This window comes from Canis aureus, chromosome 8 (genome assembly GCF_053574225.1).
Source record: "Canis aureus isolate CA01 chromosome 8, VMU_Caureus_v.1.0, whole genome shotgun sequence".
Taxonomy (NCBI): domain Eukaryota; kingdom Metazoa; phylum Chordata; class Mammalia; order Carnivora; family Canidae; genus Canis; species Canis aureus.
Window position 1 is genome coordinate 65,028,796 of NC_135618.1, and position 26,148 is coordinate 65,054,943.

The following is a 26,148-nucleotide window of genomic DNA, read 5'->3' on the forward strand; positions in this document are numbered from 1 at the left end:
CCAAAGGCAGACCTCAACCACTGAGCCACCCACGTGCCCAGTAAGCATTTTTTTTTAAGTAGGCTCCATGCCCAGCACAGAGCCCAATACAGGGCTCAAACTCATGACCCTGAGATCAACACCCTAGCTGAGATCAAGAGTCCTATGCTTAACCAACTGAGCCACCCAGACGCCCCAGTAAATAAATGTTTTTAAAGGTATATCCCCTTCAACTTACTAAACGAATGAACGAAGGCACACACTTAGGGTAGACATGTCCTCTGTGGGATCCCTGGGTGGCGCAGCGGTTTGGCGCCTGCCTTTGGCCCAGGGCGTGATCCTGGAGACCCGGGATCAAATCCCATGTCAGGCTCCCGGTGCATGGAGCCTGCTTCTCCCTCTGCCTATGTCTCTGCTTCTCTCTCTCTCTCTCTCTGTGCGACTATCATAAATAAAATAAAAATTTGAAAAAAAAAAAAAAAAAAGACATGTCCTCTGTCCCTAGATACACCTTTCTTTAGATTTTAAATTCTTGACATTGTTTGCATCTTTGAAGCTAGAAAGCATCCTATATGCACGTGGCATGTCAGCCCAGCAGCAGCTGTGATGTGAGAACTCCCACATCTCCTCCCGTCCAGGGGTGAGGTGGGGGAGACCCTACAATATTTCAGCCAGATAAGAATTATTTGAAGAAGGAACATGAGCTCTGTCATGTGCAAAACTTTCAGGATTTCATGCCAACACTGGGAAGAAAATCGCAGAGATCACAGTGGAGCACTCTCCTCAGAAACTCTGCCTTACTGGAGCTCCTGAGGGTGCAGAAGACGATGCTGTGTGCATTCTGATGGGCCCAGGGTTGAAAAGGAGAATTAGACGCTGGATTTATTTCACTCAGATTTATCTTTTCATGTATGCACAAAACGGATACAGATAAAAATCCATGTTTAAATAAATCTTTAGGTTTACTAGAACTCTTTAAGGAAGTACAAAACTGGGATCCCTGGGTGGCGCAGCGGTTTGGCGCCTGCCTTTGGCCCAGGGCGTGATCCTGGAAACCCGGGATCAAATCCCAAGTCGGGTTCCTGGTGCATGGAGCCTGCTTCTCCCTCTGCATATGTCTCTGCCTCTCTCTCTCTCTCTCTCTCTCTGTGTGTGACTATCATAAAAAAAAAAAATTAAATTAAATTAAAAAAAAAAAGGAAGTACAAAACTAAGAATCCTAAAGTAATACTAAAGCCTTGTGTCTGGTTTAACGAATAGCCCTTTATATTTTGTGGTAAATAAGACATATCATTAATTTTAGTGGTTAAGGCGGCACCTGGGTGGCTCAGCAGTTGAGCATCTGCCTTTGATTTGGGTCATGATCCCAGCGTCCTGGGATCAAGTCCCGTATCAGAATCCCTGCAAGGAGCCTACTTCTCCCTCTGCCTATGTCTCTGCCTCTCTCTGTGTCTCTCATGAATTAATAAAATCTTTAAAAATTTTAGTGGTTAAGACATATTTATTTTAATGGTAATACATATAACTGTATTGCAAAATTGTTCTTAATGATCCCAAAATATACATAGATAGCGCTCCATTCACACCATGGAATATTCCATAATCCCTATAATGAATGAATGAGAACTGTAATAGATGTGGAAGAAGTTTGACAGGAAAACGAAATATGTGATCCCATCACTAAAACAACAACCTTGAACCCAAAACATGTGCATGAACACACTCGAGTAGGTCCACACCTACTCAAGCGCCCAAGCGCAGAGAAACTACAGAAGGCCACTGTGGTGGACAGGGTTCTAGGATGACCTCTGTTGTCTCCGCCTCCTGGGATTACTCCCATCCTTGTGTTCAAGGGCAAAGAGATTTTGCAGATGTAATTAAGGTCCTGGCAGGATTGATCTTAAGATACGGAGACAATCCAGGGGGCCCGACCTAATCACCTGAGTGCCATCAAAGCAGGGAGTTTTGTCCAGTCGGTCACAGGAAGCAGAATTACCCTGTGAGAAGGGTTTGGACAAGGGGGTGCTCTACTGTGGTGCTGGGAGGGAGCCCTGGTCGACAGCAAGCAGCAGCAGCAGCAGGAGGAGAGGCAGAGGCCAGATGAGACCCAGTCCTACAACCCCGAGGAACTGAATGCTGCCAATAACCTGTGGACTTGCAAGACAGCAGCCCCTAAGTGAGCAGAGGGTCCAGCTCCCCCTGAGCCAGACTCCCAACTCACTGAAACTGTGAGGCAATAGTTTTAAGCCACTAGATTTGTGGTTATTTGTTACAGGGATGACAGTAGACTCTCATCCTGGGAAATGAGGCACTGCTGTAACAAATACCTACAATGGGGAAGGTACTTCCAAGTCAGGCAGCAGGAAGAATTCGAAGAGCACAGAGCAGAAAGAGTCCAGAGGGCCATTAGGCTATTCACAGAAACATGGGCTGAAAGACGCTGCTGGTAAGAGCTTAGAAGACAATGAGGAACATTTCCTCAAACTGCCTTCGTGAAAGCAGAACCTGCTGTGGGCAACTTGCCCTGGGAATCTAGACTTGGAGAGGGCTGCAGTGGAAGCTCAGAAGGACACGGGATGGGGATGTGTTCCTGGGGATCTGGGAAGGGGGCCTGGTTGTGCAGAAAGGACCTGGAACTAAGGGCCTGAAAAGACCTCTCAGCAGAAGTGGCCCACTTTCTTCTTGCTACCTGTCAGCAGAACCAAAGAGCAGAGAATCAAAACGGAACTGGGACTGGATGACTGCACATCCTCAGCCTCTCCGCGTGACAAGAGAGGCCAAGAGTCAGAACCTGCTGCTGGAGAATGGCGCCCAGACAAGGCTCAGAGCCCTGCCTATTCCTCTCCCGGCGTCTTGTAAGGATCTGGAGTCAGAGAGCTGAGCCATACAAAGACCCTTTCAAGAGACCAAGGGTGCTCCTCATCAAACTATGGGCATTGGAGCAGCTTACAAGCCCCCTCACATCTCAGTAGAAGCTAGAAGTGGAGAAGGGCCACATCAGAAGCATCGCCTGTGGGTGTGGCTTGTGTGACAGGTGAATGCCCCTGGAATCCGTGCACAGCACAGGCCCCAGGTTCTCGAGAAGCAGCAACTCAGACTAGGGCAGAGGGAGCCTGGCATGGAAGGAGGCTCCTGACAGGTTGAAGGCTGAGGAAGCCACTTGCAGGGCTGCGGAGGAGTCCCATCTTTCGGGAAAAACAAAGGACGGCTCAGAGCCCAGAGAACGGCAGGCAGAGTGCTCCAAGCCTTGAAATTTAACCATGGACTCCAGCTGCAGTTTGCCTGGCTGGATTTCAAAAACTGCCTGGACTTGGCGACTCCTTCTCGCCATCCGCTGCCCCCTTTCTGACCCAGAACACCATGACTCTTGTCCTGCACCTGGCCACCCACTGCAATCTGGGAGCCTCTGGTTCCACAGGCTCAGGGGTAGGGAGGTCTGTGCCTTGCACCTGTGGAGCTCCACTTACTGGAGGATGTACTCAGACACCTGCTCCACATCTGACTTACATTATGTACATGATGGACATTTGGACTTGAGCTGATGCACAACGGCATGAGGCTGTGAGGCCGGAGGATGACTAGAGCCTTTAGCCATTGCTATGGATATAGCTATGGCTCTTGGGTAGCCAGACCTAGGATGACCCCCAGTGACCCTTGCCCTCGTATAATCACCTCCCCTGAGCGTGGGAGGGACCTATAAATGTGGAAGCCATCATGCCCCCAGTGATGCTTTGTTTTATGGCAAAGGAAGTAACTAATCAGTTCAGTTCACTCTGGGTTCATCAAAAGGGAGGTTATCCAGGTGGGCCTAACCCAAGCACATGAACGTTTAAAAGCTGAGAGGAAGTCAAAGATTCAAAGATTCAAAGAATGAGGGAGGGCTGGTGCAACACTGCTGACCAGAAGGGATGGTGGGGGGGGTGGGGAGTGCAGGGGGTGACACACATGGATAGAAGGTGGGAGCAACCCCAAGACAACAGCCAGCAGGGAAATGGGAACCTCAGTCTGACAACCACAAGGAACTGAATTCTGCCAACGGTAAGGATGAGCCTCCTGACGAGAACCTGGCCTGGCTGACACCTTTCTTGGATCTGACCTTGTGATACCCTGTGATTCCAGCCACACCATGTCAGACTTCTGATTTGTGTGCTAAGGAATGGGCATTGTTTTAAGCTGCTATGCTTGTGGTAATGTATTACATAGCAAGGGAAAACTAATACAGGTCTGTACTAGGCTAGTACCATGAAATCAGGAGGAATCAGAATGGCAGAGGCACTTATGTGGGAGAGAGCAGAATTCCATGGTAAAAAAAAAAAAAAAAAAAGTTTATACCATATGAAGGCATTTATATAAAATAAAGTGTAAGAAGTGTGAGTGTGTCTATTAGCATTATTTCCCTAAAATATAACAGTCTAATCAGGACCAGTCAGATGACTTTGGACAAGGACAGCATTCCCACTGAAAACAAGGAACACTGGCGATATGGGGCATAAGCAACCGAGGAAGAAACAGGCCAAAATCTGAACAAAAAGAACCCAGAGGTGGGAGTTTCTGAAGCTACTTTTGTCCTGCAAACATTGGCCAGTTCCAGAGAACAAGAGCAGTGGTACTGTAAGAAATCAAAGCCCTGGGCTTGCTGTGTTGGAGCCTCTACAGGAGACCCTCCCCGCTTGCTCATTCTTCCCTCCTCTGGCTCTGATAGGAAAGTCTTCTTGGTTTCATAAAATGCTGCTCCTTTCCCTGTCCTCTGGAAGTCGGAGGTGCAGTACTGGAATGATCCTGCCCTTGAGTATGAGGAAGAACTGGATAGACCTTGGGTCCAGCGTTTTCACGGTTGGGTTGGGTTGGGAGTGCATCCAAATTGCTCACGCACTCTCTCTCTCAGGGAAACTGTCCAGGTTTTTAAGTCTTTCTTGAGTGAGCTTTAAACAGGCTTTTTCTAGAAGATTGTCCATTTTGTCTAAGCTTTCAAATTCACTAGCAAAAAGCTATCTATAAGATCCTCTTAAAAAAAAAACAAGAAAAAACCCTACTGGACAACCCGGGTGGCTCAGCGGTTTAGTGCTGCTTTTAGCCCAGGGCGTGATCCTGGAGACCCGGGATCGAGTCCCACGTCAGGATCCCTGCATGGAACCTACTTCTCCCTCTGCCTGTGTCTCTGCCTCTCTCTCTCTCCCTCTGTGTGTCTCTCATGAATAAATAAAATCTTTACAACAACAACAAAAACCCTCCTACTGTAGCTGTAGCCCTTTCACATCTCTGAGACTGCTCCTGTGTACCATCTTCCTTTTCTTCATCAGTCTTCCCAGTTTTGACTACTAGTCTTTTCAAAGAACCTACTTTTCATTTTATTGATCCTCTCTCCTCCATGTCTTAATGCAGTAGGCAGATAGCTCATCAGTGTTTAGGCTTTAGCATAAGCATTTAAAGCTATGGCCCTCCTTGGGATTCCTGGGTGGCTCTGTAGGTTAAGCATCCTACTTTTGGTTTCGGCTCCGGTCATGATTGAAGGATCATGAGACTGAGCCCCATGTTGGTCTCCACACTCAGCACAGAGTCTGTTTGAGATTCTCCCTCCCTCTGCCCCTCCTCCAACTTGTGCTCACACTCTCTCTCAAATCTTTTTGTGTGTGTGTGCCTTTGCACAACTGAAGGCTGGTGTATACAAGGATTACTTTTTCTGTTTGCCCAACTTTTAATTTCTTTGAAGTTAATTATTGTGGTTCTTGTTTGTATTCTCTTTTATACTAATCAGTATTCCACAGCTCTCTGCCAATTACCTTACTTCAGGGTGCTTGGATATATCGTGTATTTTACCAATTCCAGCATTTTTTTAAAGATTTTTTCATTCGTTCATTCATTCATTCATTCATTCATGAGAGACACAGAGAGAGGCAGAGACATAGGCAGAGGGAAAAGTAGGCTCCCTGCAAGGAGCCTGATATGGAGCTTGATCCTTTACTTTGACTCCCACCCTGAGTCAAAGGCAGACACTCAACCGCTGAGCCACCCAGGCATCCCTCAAATAAATAAAATCTAAAATAAAGCTATAGCCCTCCTTCTAAATCCTGTATCAGCTGCATTCCACAAGTTCTGATTCATAGGAAAGTCTTTCTTGATCCCTGAGTTACTTTGAAATATTTTAACTTCTGAATATCTGAGTGCTGTGTAAGAGATGGCCATCACTGCTGGTCAGGACCCATTCTCTCCTCCTTCCTAATAGTATCATGGTGAGGAGTGACGAGCTGATGTACTCAGCTCACAAAAACTACCTTTTCCAGTCTTTCTTGCAGATAGGCATGGCCAGTGATTGGTGGTCAGTGAGCAATGAGGCCATGTTCCCATTGCAACTTCTAGGAAAGTTCCACAGGAGGAGGATACGGTTTGCAGGGATAACCTTTGCCTGGCCCCCTCTTCCTGCCTTCTTCCTGTCCTCAACGCAGATGTGATGGCAGTGGCCCTGTAATTATCCTGTACTTGAGGGGATCTTCCAGACTGCAGGCATGAACTAGAATGGTAGGACTGAACGTGGAAGGAGCCTTGGGTCCCTGGTGACCTAGAAAGCCACATATTGGCCCTGAACCTACCACCGCTGTAATGTGAAGGAAAAGAAACCTGTCTTGGATTCACCAGTTACCTGGCCAAATGCAGCTCCTGACTGACGCAGAGGCTTCTAAGATACCACTTTGGTATTTGATTTCTGAACAGAGAATAGTTCACGTATATGAAAGCATTTATAACTTAGACTAAAAATAAATACTGCTCCATCTACCACCTAACTTAAAAAGATGAAACATTGGGATGCCTGGGTGGCTCAGCAGCTGAGCATCTACCTTTGGCTCAGGGTATGATCCCAGGTCAAGGGATCGAGTCCTGCATCAGGCTCCCTGCAAGGAGCCTGCCTCTCTGTGTCTTTCATGAATAAATAAACAAAATAAAATCTAAATAAATAAATAAATAAATAAATAAATAAATAAATAAAAGCTGGTTCATTTTAGGCTCACTATATTCTCTAAACTACAGCTCTCTGCCTTCTCCCCACCTCTCATCTCACCAAAAGAAACCACTACCCTGGACTCTGTGATTAACATTCCCTTTTTCCTAATTTACAGTTAGACCACACATTTTTGTAACCTTAAGTTATACTGCTCTACTTAGTATAACATTATTTTTCTGCTATTTTCTTTTTTCCTCAATATTCTGATACACCTCTACACTGATGCATGTAGCTATGGTTCATCTAATCTCACAATTCTACACCGTTCATTGCATGAATACACCACTATCTATCCACTTCCCCACTTATGGTTTTGTGAGTTATTTCAAGCTTTAAGTTATTACAAAATGCTGCTACCAAAACTCCCATACTGATCTCCTGGTGATCCATGGGACAGAGTCTCTAGGAGAGTGCTTCCTGACTCTTCTGACACGATGGCACGTGTAGAAAACGATATTTTCATGAATACTGGAAGAACACCAGAGGGGTGTAGAGTTCTGGATGAAGCTGCAGAGGGGCCCACAGACTGGCACCATGAAGATTCAGTGCCTCCCAGCCCAGCGGCAGAGGCAGGCCCAAGCAGGCCCACAGTGCTAGTTAAGTCCAAACTGTCTCCCAAAAGGAACACAGCATTTCCCCCCTGTGTAGACCCTGCGTTAGAGCTCCCATAGCTCCCCCTCCTCCACAAGCCCGGATGTTGTCAGACATTCGGTAAGACAAATTTCTATACACTCAAGTCACGTTTCCTCACTGCTAATGAGATGGGGTATCTTTCTGTGCAGTCTATTTCTAGATTCTCTTCTGAGACACTGATTTATTTCTTTTGCCCAGGTTTTATTAGGTAAAATCTGTTGTTCTTGAACGGATTGTTTTTGGCATCCTTGATACAATCCAGATAGTAATCATTTGTCAGTTTTATGTATTCTAACATCTCCCTATTTGAGCCTGTTTTTCACCTTTCACTGTTCATTATTTAATACAATTAACAGATTCTGTTCATCAGTCTTTAATGGTTTGAGCTTTTTTTGTCTTCTTCAGGAAATTCTTCCCTAAGTTATTTGTCATTGAATTTAGTAAACAAAAAAAAAAAAAAAAAAAACACACACACACACACCTGTTTTGTAGTCAGAGAACATGCTCCGTGAATCAGATATTCTACAATATGCTGAGTCTTACTTTCTGATCAAGCAGGAGGTTAATTTTTGCACATGCCCAATGCTTATTTGAGAATAATATGCACTTTCCAATTTTTGGGTGGAAGGTACTATAATAAATGTCCAATAGATCAGGGATGACAAACACCGGCCACGGGGGATGGGTAACAAATCCAGCCCTGGCCATCTGTTTACATATCATCTCTGGCTTCCTGTACTCCACAAAGGCGGAGTTAAGTAGTTGAGACAAAGACCATATGGCCTCACAAAGCTGAAAATATTTACTATCTGGCCCTTTATAGGAAAAGCCTGCCAATCTCTGTTGCGCTCAAAACTGTTCCCCTCCCCCTTTTTCTTTGGTCTGCTTGATATCAATTAATGAAAGGGCTGGGGATCCCTGGGTGGCGCAGCCGTTTGGCGCCTGCCTTTGGCCCAGGGCGCGATCCTGGAGACCCGGGATCGAATCCCATATCAGGCTCCCGGTGCATGGAGCCTGCTTCTCCCTCTGCCTGTGTCTCTGCCTCTCTCTCTCTGTGTGACTATCATAAGTAAATTAAAAAAAAAAAAAATTAATGAAAGGGCTGCTTTAAAATCTTCTATAACTGGGCAGCCCAGGTGGCTCAGCGGTTTAGTGCCACCTTTGGCCCGGGGCCTGATCCTGGAGACCCAGGATCGAGTCCCACATCGGGTTCCCTGGGTAGAGCCTACTTCTCCCTCTACCTGTGTCTCTGCCTCTCTCTGTCTCTGTCTCTCTCTCTGTGTCTCTCAATAAATAAAATCTTAAAAAAATATATAAAAAATAAAAATGTTAACAATGACACTTCAGCAATTTTGCTAATCCTTGCTTGTTATGTTACTTTATATTGAGGTTAGTTTATTAGATAAGAGTAAGTTTTAAATTGTTCCATTTTCCTGGTATATTACTTTTTCTTTCATTAGAGCAGTGGTCACTCTTGTCCCTAGTTGTTACTTCTGCTCTGAAATCTGTCTGGATGACCTGGTCACTCTAGCAGTTTCTTTTCCTTAGCATGTATTTTTTCCATTCTTTGGTATCTTGCATTTTGGATGTGTCTCTCATAAATAGCAAACAGCTGCACTCAGTTTTTCCATGGAATCTGACACTCTTTTTGTCAGGAAGTCTGGTCCATTTGTTATATAAAGTGACATATATTTGGTTTCATTTCCATCATCTTAGACGATATTTTCTTTTTACCTGTTTTTTCTATCCTCCTCCTCTATCCTCCTTAAAATTTTTTTCACTCCATTTTTTACCTTATGAAAGTTTTAACCTTTTCACATGTTCCCCTAACATTATAACATGACTTCTACAGTTAATAAAGTCAAAAATTTCAGCAGTGTCTTTATCCTCCTCCACAACAATGTAAGAGCATCTGAACTCTTATTGTCAGATTTAAACCCCTTTCCTTGCCTCTTTGCTATTTTTATTGTGTTTTCAATGGAGAAATACATCATCTGTTTCCAAAATAGCACTTGAAAAATACAAGGGGTACAGGTTCTATAAAACAAAGCCAACTCCTGCCATGAGACACTATGTACATCATGTGAAAAAACTAGTCTGATATTCAGTTAACGAAAACTAGAAAACTCTAAGTTTGCAGCTTGGTTAAACAAGTATAGTTACATGAAACACTTAATAAACTAATTTTCCCCCAAAGTGTAAACAAAATGACAAGACCACATCTGTGCCTGGCAATTCCAGCCAGACACCTCAACTATCTGAAATACACAGCTCCTGTGCACACTTTGCCCAACTTATTGTAGCAGAAGGGCAAAATATCTTGACTGCACAGGCAAATATGTGGGCAATAGGGACACTGTGTACTCGACATCACAAAGTAGGGGTAAAAAGAAAGCCTCAGTTACTGCAGAGCCTATAAGGAAGAAGACTATATTCCAACTTTGGAAAGTTAATCTAGAAGGATAGAGAAAGGGTTTAAGAAATTATAGTTTCACATGAAAAATGCACACATGGTAGAAAGGAACACAGTTGGGGGAGGGTAGGAATCAGAACCAGGCTAACCAGGAAACCTGTCAGGCTCGCTGTGTCTAGATTCAGACAGACCAAGTTTCCATTCATCTACATCTGTTGCCATTCATGTGTCCTAAACACAGATGTTTTGCTTCTTAATTATGAGTGGCCTTTCATTTTTTAATTTAAAAGAAGGTATTCCTAACCTCTCATAGGATAAAAAAACAGAAAGCTGACTAGATGTCAAGTACTTGCTAGAAACTATTTTGTATTTCAATGTTTTTACATGTGAAATTTACTGATAAATTTTAGTGAGTCCTTTAAAAATAAAAATTGGTTTAAATATTTTGGAGAAAATGCCTTTTTGCTTACATGTTTAAACTGGAAATTAACTTTATCATAAGCAAATACTCTGTGGAGCATACAAAATTTCTCATAAGTATAGCTCAAACAGCCATCCAAGACCAATAACATGTTTCCCAATTCATTACTTTCGGTAAAACTTTAGTAAAATATTAGCCATAGAACCCATATCCAGTGTTTTGTACCGTGTTGCCACAGGATTGTTGGTTTTCTATCATGGTTAAAAATATACTAGCATTTTTTTTTAAATGAATCAACATACAAGCATACCTTGTACATACAAACAAAGAGAAGCAGGGGAGAGGCAAAAAGCTTTTTGTTTTAGGACAAATGCAAGAGAATATGGATCTTTGTTAGTTCTGAGACAGTACTTGGTATTTGACTGCTGACTGTATGCACTCTAAAACAATTCCACAGATAAGACCAACAGATCATTTCTTGATTGTGTCCCAGAAAAGCCAAAGACCTACTAATTACTGTTCCAATGTCAAATATATACCCTATGAGTTGACATTTCAATTTAAAGGGTTACAGCTACCTCACCAGAACCGAGCTAGATGGACTTCTATGCTTTTTCTGAAGTTTGGTACACACTGCACCCACAATGGTATCCAATTGACAATTAATAATGAAGAAAACTCTTCAGGAAAAAAACCTAAAATTCATCAAGCTGAAAAACTTAAAATTAGTTCTACTTTCTAATAAAAATATACATAAAGTGCATCATCAGTATAAGGAATTCTGATACCAGTTTGTATTGCAAATTTTCCCCAACAATGCATCAAACATAAATCCAGTCCAGATGTCAGGCATGGGTACAAATATACTGGGAGGGTTTTTTTTCTTTTTTTTTTCTCTTTATGGGTAGTCCTTTAAAATAGTTACCATAACTGCTGCTGACATATTTATAATAGTACTTCTAGCTTCATATACTAACCTGGACTTCTGATCAAGATTAGCCAAATAAAGTTACCAAATAAGGCTAAATCTAGTTTGAGTCAAATCTAGTTTGGCACCCTTCATTCTCCTCCTTAAGAATTTGAAGACAACAGGTTGAGTTGGCAGATATAGTTTATGGACCCTTGAGGTTGTTTTTATAGTTCAATCTGTCTTACTGAATTCTTGGTAACAGGAACGGTATTTGCAGGGAGAGCCGGGATATTAGAAAGTTCTGTCCTGGGTGTTTTCCACAAGGCCAGCACTGTCTGAGTAATTTCCAATGGAGTTGTACTTGTCTCTTCATGAGATTGTTCCTTTTCAAGTTTCCTTGGTCCTTTATGAGGTGAGAACGTCCCCTAGACTCCCACAATAGGATTAGCTATGTTTGTTGCAGGACTCCCTGAAGGCCTGGGTGGATGGTTTACCAGACGTGCTGAAGAAACAACTCTGGCAACTGTGGGCTTTGGTGGTGGAGGAAGGGCTAGTTGTGAGGCAGTCTGAGGAATGCTTTTACTCGATGCACCCCCTAAGCTTTCACTGGGATTCACTTGTTGCAAGGAAATTTCAGTAACTTGTACGGTGGTCACAGATGCAGCCATTACAGTAGGAACAGGACTATTTCTGCCCTGAGAGCTGCCAGTCACTGGGCTGGTCTTCATAGTGCCAGTAGGTGAGGGCACAGACATGCTGTCTTCACTGGCTGCAGACAAGTCAAGGCTGCCATCACTCAAAGCTGTCAAAGTGACACCTTCCATTGAATGTGTTTTCCGTTTCTGAAGCACATGATTAGGCAGTAGTTGATGAAGTTCCTTTCTTTTTAAATGCATTGCAGCAATTTTCATATCCATCTCAAACATCTTGCTATTTATTGCTTGCCTATAAACTGTATCTGTGAAAGACTGGATATCATAGGTGAGATCAATACTGAGAACGTCAGAGTTTTCTGGCTTTTTTAGCACTAACCCAATTACCCACATAGTACGAAATTCTTCCTTGTCAGGATTTTCCCTAGGTGCTGGAAATGACTGAGGATTCACATGCGCCAGAGTAATAAATTCATTCTTCTCCAAGCTTCCAACCAGGATTCGGATTTTTGATTCCACCAAGCCCACCCATTCAAGATGCTGTTTTTCTGTCGGTGCGCTTGCTAGAAGAACAATATAATGCTTATACTTTTGAAAGAAGCTCGGAGCTTCAAAAAGCTTGGACCACTCTGCCTTACTGAGCAAAATTTCATGTGTGATAGCAAGCCCTTGTTTAAACTCCTCAATCATGACCATCCTTGTCGAAACAGACACATTGTATGTGGAGTTCTGCTGTGGGTATGCTGGTGTGATTATGGGCATAAGATGGTACCTATCACTGGGATTTACTCTTGGGTCCCATACAGGCAAATTAAGATTCCGCTCTTCAGGCTCTTTCAGTAGCACTGGATTTGGCCACTCCCATTCAGAAAATACCAAGAAAAACTTCCGTACAAGAGTTGATGCTATAGCATTTGGGTAGAGCTGGCAAGTTCTTGCTACTAGCATGGCCCAGGAAACACCTCCCAGGAAGCCTAGTATATTGGAATAGATATTGTGGCATTTGGCCCACAGTTTGATGGCTCTCAGAGTTAACCTGAAGTTGTCAATGTTTGGTACTAGATGTAAAATTTCATCTGTCACCCGGCAACCGTTAAGGCTTCTTATGCATCTAATATCTAAGTTTTTAAGCAGACTGTCATCTCTCAGGTCCAAATCTTCGGGAATAGTCTGCAGTGCCAACCTTGCAAACAAAATATCAATCTCTATCCCATCAAAACACAGTTTAATAACTGGTACAAATGCCTCCTCAACAGCCCTTAAATCTTTTACTTCTTCATGTAGTTTCAATTTGTCATAGAACGAGGTGAAAAAGTCGCTCCGATCGACATGTCTCGGTGCAACGCACAACGCATCAATATCGGCACCTTTTGTATGTACTCCTAATCTGTAAGAACCAAACGTAAAGATTTTCCCTCCAACATTTTCAATTACAGCTTGTGGAAGGCTCTTGCTTTCACTGATTTCTCGTATCCATTCCTTTACCAGATTATTTAATTTTTCCAAAATTAAAATCCTGCGCTGCAGTTCCTCTTCCTCTTCAAAAACCCCAAAGGGCTTCAGGGTTTCAATTAGCTTCTGGGTAAGTACACAGTCAGTCTCCTTGGGGGCTGCTAAACTGATGGGGGAAGAGATGCCATAGTGCTTGGGAGGCAGCGGCGTCTGTTGTGATCCCGGGGTTGTCACCGGAAACGGCATCATTTCTAGCGCCGGCCCTGCCACGCCACGTCCCCCGCCACCGCGACCTCCACGGCCGCTGCCCGGGTCATGATCCGCTGAGGCGGGAGGGGCGGGGCTCCTACCAGCCCAGGTCCAACCCGCTCCCGCTCCGCTCCCGCCGCTTCAAGCGCCTCTCAGCCGTCCCCTCGGCCCCAACATGGCGCCCGGGCCCTCGGAGCCGCATTCTAGAATGGCCACGCACGCCACGTATGTTACGGCGCCTGCGCGTGGCGCGAAGCCTCACGGGAGTTGTAGTTTCCGAGGTTCCACTGCAGGACCCTGGCGGGTACAGGTGGTCAAGGGGTATGGCTTGTTCTTGGCTTCGTCCATACGTTTACACACACCTACCATCTAGTCCCTTGATCACCATTTTTTCTTACGCCTCCGATCTATTTCCTCTCCAGGGGCAGCTTCAAGTGGCCTTCGTCCTACAGCGCATTCTTCAGAAACCCCTCGCAGCAAGGGTCTGCTGTGCAAAGCGCCTCCCATTGCATTCTTCGTGGTGGGTGCCTGGCTGGTGGCTTAGCTGGCTCTGCAACTCTGGGCTGACAGTTCTGTTCTTCCCAGCTGGAAGGTCCTACCTGCCGCCTCAGGTTTCTACGATTTCTGTTGAGAAATCTGCAGTTCAGCTGACCCACTCACCTCTCTTTTCCTAATGGCAGCTGTAAGAATCCTCCCTGCCCTGAGTGTCCTTCAGGACCGCCACTGGTATCAAGGGATAAACTTTTCATTTACCTTACACTGTGATTTATGGACCATAAGATTCGTGTTTTTCATTCCATGACCTTCGGAAGAAGCCAAGGCATGTCCTTGGACTATCCTCTCCACACCATTCTCTTGATTCTCTTCACGCAGACATGTGATAGAGTCACTGGGTTCTCCCTGTCTGAGCTCCTGTTTCTTCGTGGGTGACGCCACATCTCCCTCTCAACTCTCCAATTTTCTTTCAGTTGTAGTCTGCTGTTTAAGCCCATCACTGAAGTATCCATTTAAATACTTACATTAAAAAATAATACTTACATTTTTAATTACTAAAACCATTATCTTGTTCTTTTCTAAATCTTCCCTGCCTCATTTTTAACTTACTTAATATCCTATAACTAATGGTTCCAATTCTTAATATTCTTGAGAATCTGATTTTAACTTGTTTTCTACTTACTCAGGCATCATTTCGTGTGTCTTGTAATTTTTGGATTGTGAGCTCATCTCTGGTGAGGCTTGGGATGCCTGGATGTCCTTCCAAAGAGGAATTGCTTTGTTTCCATGAGATGTCCTTGTACACTATCAAATTGTACACTGTAATTTAATTCCTTTTCCAGGGACTAGCCAAATCACCTGAGTAGTGTGATTTTGAATCCCAAACATATGAGAGGAAGGGTGGTTTTCAATTCTAGGGAAGAGTTTTTCCCACCCAGAGCCCACATAAAGAGAATACTTTGTCACCTCCTTTCCTCAGGTATCAGATTCTTCCTGTTCCATCTTTTCATTCAGTGTGTCTGCCATTCAAGAGTTGCAACCATATCTGGGGGTTTCAGTTCCAACTCCCTGCCTCTTTAGGGTTGTTTTTTGTTTGTTTGTTTGTTTTTTGTTTTGGGTTTTTTTTTGTTTTTGTTTTTTGCCTCTTTACGTCTTGAAGGTCTAGGTCTCTTTCTTATGTAGCTGCTAAAGTTTTTTTTTAAGATTTTATTTATTTATTCATGAGAGACAGAGAGAGAGAGAGGCAGAGGGAGAAGCAAGGTCCGAGCAGGGAGCCCAATGTGGGATTTGATCCTAGGACTCTGGGATCACATCCTGAGCCAAAGGCAGATGCTCAACCTCAACCGCTGAGCCACCCGGTGTCCCTAAACTAAAGTTTCTTGATCACAAAGACTCGCAAATGCCTCCAGAGCTTATAAAATCAGCTAAGATTCTGAGGTTTCAAAGTACCTTTTTTTTTAACCCCTGCTGATTTACTTGGTTACTCAACTATGCCTCTTAAAGGAGATTTTAAAAAATATTTCAACTAAGGAAGGTGGGCAGGGGGTTGGGGTGACTGGGTAGCGGGCACTGAGGGGGGCACTTGACGGGATGAGCACTAGGTGTTATGCTATATGTTGGCAAATCGAACTCCAATAAAAAATATACAAAAAAAAAGATCTGAAATTTTAAAAATTTTTAAAAAATATTTCAACCAACACTTTCAGGTACTTTATATAGAAAGATTTTCTAGGATAAGTAATCCCACATAGTGCAAGAAATAGAAGTACCTATTTTTCAACCCACTTCAATATGATTTGCATGCTCAACATTCCAGCAACACAGCCATCAGTAAGGTCTTTGTTGACTTCCATGTGCTTAATCCAATGGATCTAATGGTCTAAATTTTGTTTTATTTATAATAGCCTCTTCTTGGCCTCCATGGCACTACACTCTGTGCTATCTTGTACATCTCAGGCCTCCCCTCAGCCTAATTTGCTGACTGCTCCTGCATTACTTAGCCTCTAAAGTCAGTGATTCTCTAGATTCCATATTAAATTATTTCTTCTTATCATATGTATATTCACTACCTAGATAATCTCAATTTTCACAGCTTTAAATATCACCTATTTACAGCTTAATATAAGCTTTTGTAACACATTCTTTTTTAAAGATTTTATTTTAGGGATCCCTGGGTGGCGCAGCGGTTTAGCGCCTGCCTTTGGCCCAGGGCGCGATCCTGGAGACCCGGGATCGAATCCCACATCAGGCTCCGGGTGCATGGAGCCTGCTTCTCCCTTCTGCCTATGTCTCCGCCTCTCTCTCTCTGTGTGGCTATCATAAATAAAAAAAAAAAAAAAGATTTTATTTTAGAGAGAGAGAGCATGTGCACAATGGGGGGACAGGCAGAGGGAAAGGGAGAGAATCCCAAGCAGACTCCCCACTAAGTGCAGAACCCAATATGGGGCTTGATCTCACAATTCTGAGATAATGACCTGAGCCAAAACCAAGAGTCAGACTCTGAATTGAGCCACCCAGGCAGCCCATAACAGACTCTCTTCTAAGCTCCAGATCCATATTATCTGACTTCCAAACTACCACCTCCATTGAGTATTTGAAACTTAACCTAGTTTAAAGAGAGCTTACTCTTCCCTATATAATTTGTTTCTCTCTCAGTAGTCACCATTCTAGTAAATAGCATCCCCATCCACCCAACTGTGCAGAGGTCCCTTCCTGATTTTGATCCTAAGATGGAAAGAAAAATGTGAGTGTTCCTTGAGTGTCTTGATTAAAGGATATGATTGAATGAATTTGAGCAGCTGCCTTTGGGACTGGGGAATGTGGCATTCTCAACACCTTCCTCTTTCTTATACTCAGCATCTAGTTCATTTATGAATATTGTTGATTCTTTCTCCAGAATACATTTGGGATTCATACACTTCTCCCTACCTATTTCCTCATAACTCTACTCAAGGTTACCATCAACTCTCATCTAGACTCCCATAGTAACCTAATTAATCTCCTATTACTGACCTTTTTGAGAATTTTCTACTAGGAGCCAGAGTGGTCTTTTAATCCCTTCAGTAGCCTCCCATTATACTTAGTCTAAAATACCTTACAACCCAGCTTGTCTTCCCCCTAACCATCTCTCCAGCCTCACTGCCCACAGCTTTCCTCCACACTCTAGCCACAATGGCCTTCTTCCAATGCATTGCATTTGCTTCACTGTCTCTCACCCCTGAGTCTGTACACAGTGCTCTTCCCTCTGCCCAGAAGGCCCTTCCCACCCCACCAAGTGTCTACTATTCTTCACCTGCTTAATATGTTGTCATCCTTGAGATTGGTTTAAATTTTATCTCCTCAGAATTCTCTTAACATTCATGCTAAATTAGCACATGTGCTTTTCTTCCATAGCGTTATCACAATTTGTTTTTTTTAGATTTATTTTAATAATAAATTTATTTTTTATTGGTGTTCAATTTGCCAACATACAGAACAACACCCAGTGCTCATCCTGTCAAGTGCCCCCCTCAGTGCCCGCCACCCAGTCACCCCCACCCCCCGCCCTCCTCCCCTTCCACCATCCCTAGTTAGTTTCCCAGAGTTAGGAGTCTTCCATGTTCTGTCTCCCTTTCTGATATCTCCTACCCATTTCTTCTCCCTTCCCCTCTATTCCCTTTCACTATTATTTATATTCCCCAAACGAATGAGACCATATAATGTTTGTCCTTCTCCGATTGACTTATTTCACTCAGCTTAATACCCTCCAGTTCCATCCACGTAGAAGCAGATGGTGGGTATTTGTCATTTCTAATGGCTGAGTAATATTCCATCATTATCACAATTTGTAATTATGTTTTCCCTGTGATTGTTTCTTTGCCTTTTGCCTTTACTTCCCACTAGACTCTTAGCTCCATGAGAACATGATTTGCTTTGTCAACTGCTCGCTCTCTCTCGTCTCTCTCTCTCTCTCTATACACACACACACACACACACACACACATACACACACACCTAGTCAAGCACCTAACAGAGTAGCACTCAACAAATATTTGCTGATAAATTACTGAATGAACACAGAAAAATTCTTTCTCCTTCGAATCCCTGGTAATCAATAACCAGAAGACTTATTACTTGAATTTTGATTAGACAGAGGTCACTTTCAAATCTACATATTGTTACTTTTGGGAAATTATTTCATGACTTGGTTTACAGCTACTCGTACCAGTTGGCTACAGGGAGCTTCTATGGCTGCATGACTCTAGTACCCCACTACATTATAGGACCTTTTGATTTGAAGTGTTTCCAAAGGAGATTTTTGTGGGTCAGGGGCTCATACTCAGTGCCTAACGATGTGGAAGGGCCTCACAAGAAAGCACGCCATTGTCATGGCTGTCTTTCTGGAGAAGCTGCTGTCCAGCAGTGCTTACTAGGGAAAAAACTAGATATATCTACAAGACAAAAATTCCATTCCTTGGATAATACACTAAGAGAACTCTACACAGAACCTCTAGAGGGTGGGGTGTTTGCCATTGTTTGTAGTAGGATGAAGCTGGATGAAACCTCAGCGCCCATGACTTGGGGAAAGGATAATGTGGTATATGTATATGATGGAAAACTATGACTCAATCAAAAGCAATGAACTGAAATTTATAGCACCACAGTAGATCTTAATCTTATTACAGTGTCCTTAATTGAACAGAAAGTTTAAATTTTTACACAGTCAAATCCATCTACCTTTTCCCCTTATGGTTTGTGCCTTTTAAGTCGTCTTATGAAATCTTTCTTTCTTTTAGCTGATGCCAATTATCCCAACACCATTTACAAAATCCTTTCCCTACTCTCTGTGATTCAACCCTACATCACACCAAATTCCCATTGAGTCAGTCCACACAAATCTGCCTCTCCCATCTCTACTGTGTTCTCTCCATCTGCTTGGATGTTTCTGCCCCGAAATCCACATGCCTTGAATTACCACAGTTTTAAAACATGTCTCAGAGCTAAGGAGGTCAATCTCCCCTATCCCTGTTCATCTTGTTCAAACCTATCTTGGGCATCCTTTCATAAATATGGACTCAGTCTGTGCAACAACAGCACAGCAAAGAAGGCGGACTTGGGCCTCATTTACTGCTTTCACTCTGTACACATCTGAACATGTGTTCAAGACCTCTAGGAATATTTCTGCCACTTCAACCATCAAAAGGAAAAAAAAAGAGTTGACTAGCATTCTCTGTTTATGTGAATATATTATCTAAAACCAATAAGAGATACTATCCTACATGATTAAATATATCCTCCAAAATCTTTCCCCAAAATTATGTCACTTTTGGGAAACAACAACTATTAACATGCTTTAAATGTTAATAAAACATAGTTGTTAATATGTTAATACTGCTTGGAAATGGTTCACATGGTTAACTGGACCAAGTGAGATCTCTCTTCCCATTTAACCAAATTCCAAATTTTGCTTTTATGTCTACCTGTTTCCGGACAACTTTAAAGAGGTTGATTCATTTTGTTGCAATTTTGTATGACAGAGAAGGCATCAAGGACTAGGAGAATTTGTTGTACTAGTTAGAGAGCAAATGCTGGCTAATGGATTTTTTTAAAAATATACTTCTTTCAGAATTTAAAAATCAATTTCAATAAAACTATAAAGAGGTTTTAGAAAATATGAGTTAAGTGCTATTTCGTTTATACAATCAGTAGCTAGTCATGACAACCAATAAACATCCACTGTCACATTGTGAGCATCCCAACTGGGGGCCAAATGTAAAGAAAGATAAACTGCAGATCTAATGGCTAACAGATGTCTGGTATTCCTGCTCAACCCCTCCACCTGACACCTAATCCCTTCTGGCTCCAACTCCCCAGGAGAGCCTGCATCCCCGCAGGTACACACTTCCCTCCCTGCAATGTCCATACCTTAGCCAATTCCTCTTATATTTTACATCTTGTAGACATTTTACACCAGTTGTGACCTCCCCCTGTGTGTTCTGTGTTAAGCTTTGGAGGCTCCTTATATAATATGGCTGGAATCCCTGGGGAGGTGGGGGTGCTGCTGACCAGGCCCCGGGGTGGGCACCACCCAGCCTAGGGGAGCAGGCAGTTAAGCCTCTTCCAATGCTGCACTTCAATGTGGAACTGAAGGCTGTGAACTTTTAAAAAATCTACACAGTGAATTAAAGGATGAGATGGGCTGCGAGCAAATAACCATTTAACTTTATGTTCTCTTTGAATTAAAAATCCTCAAAAATGTCTTTTAAGCTCAATTACTTTAGACTGATGAGAAAAGTTAGTTGTCTTGCTTTTCACCAAATCACATACGATAAATGCTGCCCACAATGATTTTTATCCCTGCGAATATGCTTAAAGGAATCTCACACAAGACTTACAAGGCAGTTACTTCTAAACAAAAGAAGAAGAAAATCGAAATCGCCTCCTTCATCCTGAGAGAAGTTCTTAATGATCAGATTCATAGCAGAAGAGAAATATCAAAAGCACAGAGAGGTTAGGGGATGTGTGAGGACAGAATTCATGGTGCACAGTCAGTGGGTAGAGACACCAGAGGGCTCCCATGCAGCCTCAACATCCCTGTCTGTCATGGGGGTCCAGGCTCCATCTGCACATCCATAGATGGAGAAGTGGGAGGAACCACACACCCAAAGTCAGGCGCACTCAGAGATGACATAATCTGCCCCCACCAGCCACTCTGGGCCTGAAGGAGAGGAGAAGCTGGTGGGTTGCACTGTCAGGTGCCCAAGTGGCAAATTCCTTGTCACTCAAACCCTGGCACTCACGGACTGCTGTCAGCACACCACCCTCTCTCCTCCCTGGCCCATCCCCTGGCAAAGAAAATGGATTCCAACCCTGGAGTTTTAGATGCACACATGATGTGGGACTTCAAGAGGAGCTTGCTCTCCTTACATGCATCAAGAGGCATTTAACGAGCATCTACTGTATGACCCACACTGTACAGGCATTCAAAGGGTGGTTAGTCCCAAGGCCAATGGCTGAGGCAGAGATGCCTTGCAATGGCATAGCCTGCACACCTTGAGTCACAGAAGCTTTGACACACTCTAACCTTGCTTGATTTCCAGGGGACACCCAAAGCAAAGGAGGGGACCCTGCCTGCAGGGAATGGAACAATGCCAAGTCTCTGAGGGCAATGTACACCACACAAAAAGGCACCCAGGAGCAGAGAAAGCAGCTCTGCATGTCACCCTCAAAACACTGGATTTTCAAGGCACCCAAGTACCTCAGTGAGCCACAAGACAGAGGGTGTAGCCTGAGGATCATAAAGGTACATGGCCACTGGCCAACCAACTAAGCTCAGGCTGCTAGGTCCAAATTGTGGTTCCCAAGCAAGGGCAAGTTTGTCCCCAGGGACAGCCACCAATGCCTGGAGACATTTTGGTTGCTGCAGCCAGTAGAGGTGTTGCTAGCATCTCGTGGGCAGAGGCCTGGAACTACTAACTACCCTCTAATATGCAGGTTGGCCCTCACAGCATACCATCGGCCTAAAATGTCAGTGAGGCCAAGCTTGAAAAATCTAGGCTAAATATTCTGCCACCCCAAGACACAAAAGAACCTTCTCTCGCCTTCCCAAGCCACTGATAAAGGCCACATGGCCCAGCTGTCACTCCTTCCCAAAGTGCAGGGAACCTGATTACCATCTGTATGTCAGTGACAGGACCCAGAGCCCTGTCTATGCTCCTGATGCTAAACACCAGCCTTCTGGGGATATGCAAGTAGGAGAGGCCTTGCCGCCCCACCTACACCAGCAGTCTCTCTCCCAGAGCGGATGCACAATATTTTGATACTCTGGAAATCAGGGGGAAGCTGGCAGCTGTGAAAAGACAGTGTTTATGAAAACAAAACCCAAAGTGCCTGAGTGCATTACTATGGGTGCATAATAATGGTCCAAATGGTTAAGGAAAGCCCCAAGGATTCTTGCTCCAATGCCTCTGGGAAGCATCTGGCACACCCTCTTTCAGGCTTTGATTCTGAGGGGACCCCAACGAGTCAGTAGGAGAAGAGCCTGGGGTGAGTTCCCGGCACCCACTCCCAGCTGTTCCTCAACTCCAAAGAGCAGCCAGGATGCATGCCTTGGGCATTGGCTATAGCTCATTCTGAAACCAGTACCAGTGAGCCCAGACTCACTAATGACTGGGGTGAGTCCTTCACTGTGACAACGGGGAGTGGATTGGTGAAAACCATGATGGCAGTGCTCAGTAACCTGAAGCCTGAGAAGGCCGGTGTGAAGTCACACACAGATGCACGTGCATGCACACACCACATATAACGCACACATGTGCACATATGTACGTGCATACACGTGCACATAGGCACGTACGTGTACATGCACACGCAGGCAGTCCCTTCCCCTTTCCACCACTTTTCCCAGATGAGGTAGACTACTGGCTCACTGGAAGAGTAGGGTCAACCTCTTCTGCTCTTTAGGGGGAAAGAAGAACAGAGAAGCCGTGGAGCACTGTCCCACAGTGGAATTCACCACCATCCTAAACACGAAAATGCCCCATCTCTGTAGGCACTGCTTTCACCTGTGCAAATGCCACCACGCAGCCTCATGCCCACACACAGGCCAGCTAGGCCCCACTCTCTAGAAGACAAGCAGGCCCTGCGGGTGCGATGGGCAGCATATAGAGCAGGAGACACGGGGCAAAGTCTTCTCGAGCAGCCAGACCAACAAGCTTGAGATTCTTATTATCAAACCTGGCACAGAATCCTCAACAGACATGTAACACCCCCTTCAGCTCTCTGGGGTCAGTTCGGATAAGCCACAGCCTCAGCAGGCCTCACCGCACTGTCTTTACTGTCACAGGCAAGGGGGAGAGCATGGTCAGGAGGCCCTGGGGTGCCCAGACCACACCCCAAGAGAAGGCCAGCAGCAAAGGCTGACTCCCTGGGGTCTAGGAGGCCTGCTTCAGGCAGGTAACACAACCCGCTTCCAGCCCGAAGAAGTGTGTCAGTGAGACTGGTCCTGTTCAATAGACTCTTTATTTGAAAGGTTTTGCAAAACCAACACCAAGTTGAATAGGCCATGGGCAATGGGGCCTTCTCTTGCCTCAACTCACGTAAAGGGAAGGCCATCTGCAAGGGGCTGGTGAACAAGAGACAAGATCCCATGTCGGGAGATGGCATCTGGCCCCCGGTTCCCCACCAGCCATCATCTGTACAACACACAGCAATCTTTCCAAGGCCCTGGCTGAGTAAGGACAATGACCATGAGCTGAACACCAGTGAGGCCCCTCAGCAGGTCTGCCTGGCCTTGTGGGAGGCAAGACAGGGCCAGACGAAAAACCAAAGCCTAGGCCCGCAGGGTGGGGGTGTTTGGGGTGCTGGTCCAGAGAGGCTTGGAAACAATACCAACTCCACCTGGGCCTGCTTTTAATCATCATTGCATGCCAGTAACTCCCAATGTCATCAGGGATTAACTCCCCCCGTCAGAAGGAACCCCAACTCTGTCCTCCACACACTTCTGCCTAGGAGCACACAGAACAAGCTGCTTACTACATACAGGAAACATTAATAATGATACGGAATTTCAACTCCTTGGCATCTGCCAAGCACCATGCTAAGTGCTTTTCTATGTCACTAACATGAGGCTGAAGTCATGCCCCCATTCTCCAGATCAGGAAACTGAGGCCACAAGAGGTGAGCTACTTTGCCTAAAGTAACAGAGGGTCACTACTGCTAAATGCCAGTAGTGAGACTCAAAGGTCCCATCAGGCCTGAGTGACCCCAGCCCCTGGGAGACCCACTGACCCACCACCCTGCTCCTTTTCACACACTGACGGTACAAAGCAGGCCCCAAAGCAGAAGCAGAGCTCATGAAAATGAACATTTACAACACCTCAGAGACACACTCAACAGGTCAGGAATGCTCAAGGCCCCTTTTGACCCTGGGGCATCATGAAATCAAATGATAACTCAGGACAAGTCCCTTTTTTTGCATTAAGCCACCATTTCTCCAGGAAATTAAGAAAAAGTCAAATATGATTTGACATACGTTTAAGAGTTGTTCAGCATTTGAAGAAAATTATGATTTATGGCATTTACCTATTAAGGTCATCAACTTCCCGCCAACTGAACAATAGACAGACGCAGAGCAGGGCCCCATAGGTTGCCAAGTGCCCCAGGCACCCACAAACTCATGCACACTCGGTGCACCCTGTCACCTCTGAAGACTCGACTTCCTCCCCTGTCCTTTCATTGCACTGTCCCTAAGACTCGCCCAGTACTGCAGGTACTACCGGACTTCCCGTAACACATGTGCCACCTCCACTGGCACAGCATGTATGGTGTGCGCTTGGCACTAAAGCACATGACTGCAAGATGGCAGCAGGAGCCGCTAAAGCACCGGCACGTGTCCCGCAGCATAGATGAACTGCAGTCTCCACGGCAGCTTCAATTAAAGCAGTGAATTTAAGAAGTCCTCAAACGCCATCACGGAGCAAACACACCTTACTGAGCTTTCCCCCAAAGAGATCCCTAAGCCTCTGCCTTTAGGTTCTCCCCCCACCAGCCCCTGCTTTCCCTGAGTCTTCTCCCGTCCTCACCTGCAGTCAGAGTGTCCACATCCTTGGCTGCCAGCTCTTCCACGTCTGACCTCTTTCTTAGCTCAAACCTCCGGGACAAGCCTTCTCGGGGTTTCCACAATTCCTGGATCAAGAGGGGCTTCTCGTTATCCCCAAAGACCCGAAAGCATTCAGCCTGCCACTGCTGCCCAGGGTCACCAGCCTGGCCCACCACGTCACACAGCACATACTGGCTGGCGCACTCTGGGCTCAAGGCATAGCGCTCCAGGGCCTCCTTCACCAGCTCCTGGGCGCTGGACATGCCGGTGGCCAGGACGCTCTTGTAGTGGGTACCCGTGCAGACACTGTCCCCGAACACCTTCAGGACCCCAGGGGCCGAGAGCTGGGTGGAGAGTTCTGCAGGGTCATCGCTGGCGCCCAGGCTGGAGAAAGTGGTGTCCAGGTCTCGGTACTTGTAGCTCAGCGTCCGGGACAGCACGCTGGATAACAGCTGGCTCTGCCGCTTCAGCTTGCTCTTGGTGGGTGGAGACATGATGAAGTGGGTCCCATAAAACATGGTGGGCCAGTCGTCATGGACAAGGACTGAGGGCTCTGGCCAATGACAGGGCAAAGGCTGTGTCCTGGGAGAAAAAAATAAGGGTTAGCACTGACCATCATGAGTGGCAAGAGCAATCAAGGCTCAAGTGAATTTTGATAACTCAATAAGCCACCCAGGGTCTGGTTTCACAACAGAGCCAGCAGGCATGCTACATCCGGCCAAGTGCCACGAGCACCTGAGTCAGAAAACAGTTGAAGCCAGCAGGAACCACAGGGGACAGAGCCGGTTCCAATGGCCTCAAGCACCCTTCAAGGAAAGCCATTACCGGGAAGTACAATGAGGTCACCAAAAGGTAAGACAGGCTCTGCCATAGGGTTCTGACTTCTGCGGAGAGCCGGGCACATACGCCCTTGCGGCAGGCAGCCAAGAAACAGTGGCAGCGGGCATGTGGATGAGCGTACTTGCCTAGCAGAATCGTGCAGGGCTGGCCCCGTCCCGTAGGAGGCAGCCCACAGAGGGCAGCAAGCCCAATCCCCTTAAGCTCAGCCTCTCCTGCACCACAGCTTCTAATACGGGGAATGAATCCCAAGCACAAATGGATCCAGGCAAACAGGCAAAGTCACAGACACGTTAACAGAGTACTGAGTAACCAGACATTCTGCACATAGATCCCCAATACATGGCTCCTCGATGACTGGCCGTGGCCTGGAAGAGCTGCTTCCTCAGGATAGCAGCACTACAAGGTCCACACGAGTACAATGGACACAAAAGGGCTCTTCCAGAACCAGGGGAGGCATGAGTGGAATGTATGCATTCCACCCACCACATCCAGCCTGGTATTCAGGCCCTGTCCCAGCCAGAGATGCG

General features: G+C 45.2%; 3 protein-coding genes across 3 annotated transcripts in view; all 3 read right to left on the reverse strand.

Annotated features, from left to right (window-relative positions):
* The window catches only part of RADIL (Rap associating with DIL domain), a 64,537-nt gene extending 39,238 nt beyond the window's left edge, over window positions 1–25,299 (reverse strand). The window contains exon 1 of the mRNA XM_077907661.1: window positions 24,765–25,299. Coding sequence (XP_077763787.1) covers window positions 24,765–25,299 — 535 coding nt within the window. The remainder of the gene's footprint in view (window positions 1–24,764) is intronic.
* On the reverse strand, window positions 11,272–13,900 carry PAPOLB (poly(A) polymerase beta). Its single transcript, XM_077907660.1, has one exon. It carries the CDS (start codon window positions 13,705–13,707, stop codon window positions 11,779–11,781), a length of 1,929 nt encoding a protein of 642 aa, XP_077763786.1. The 5' UTR covers window positions 13,708–13,900; the 3' UTR covers window positions 11,272–11,778.
* Window positions 25,196–26,148, reverse strand: part of MMD2 (monocyte to macrophage differentiation associated 2) — a 62,075-nt gene continuing 61,122 nt past the window's right edge. Inside the window, exon 7 of the mRNA XM_077907663.1 lies at window positions 25,196–25,363. Coding sequence (XP_077763789.1) covers window positions 25,313–25,363 — 51 coding nt within the window. The 3' untranslated portion in view covers window positions 25,196–25,312. The remainder of the gene's footprint in view (window positions 25,364–26,148) is intronic.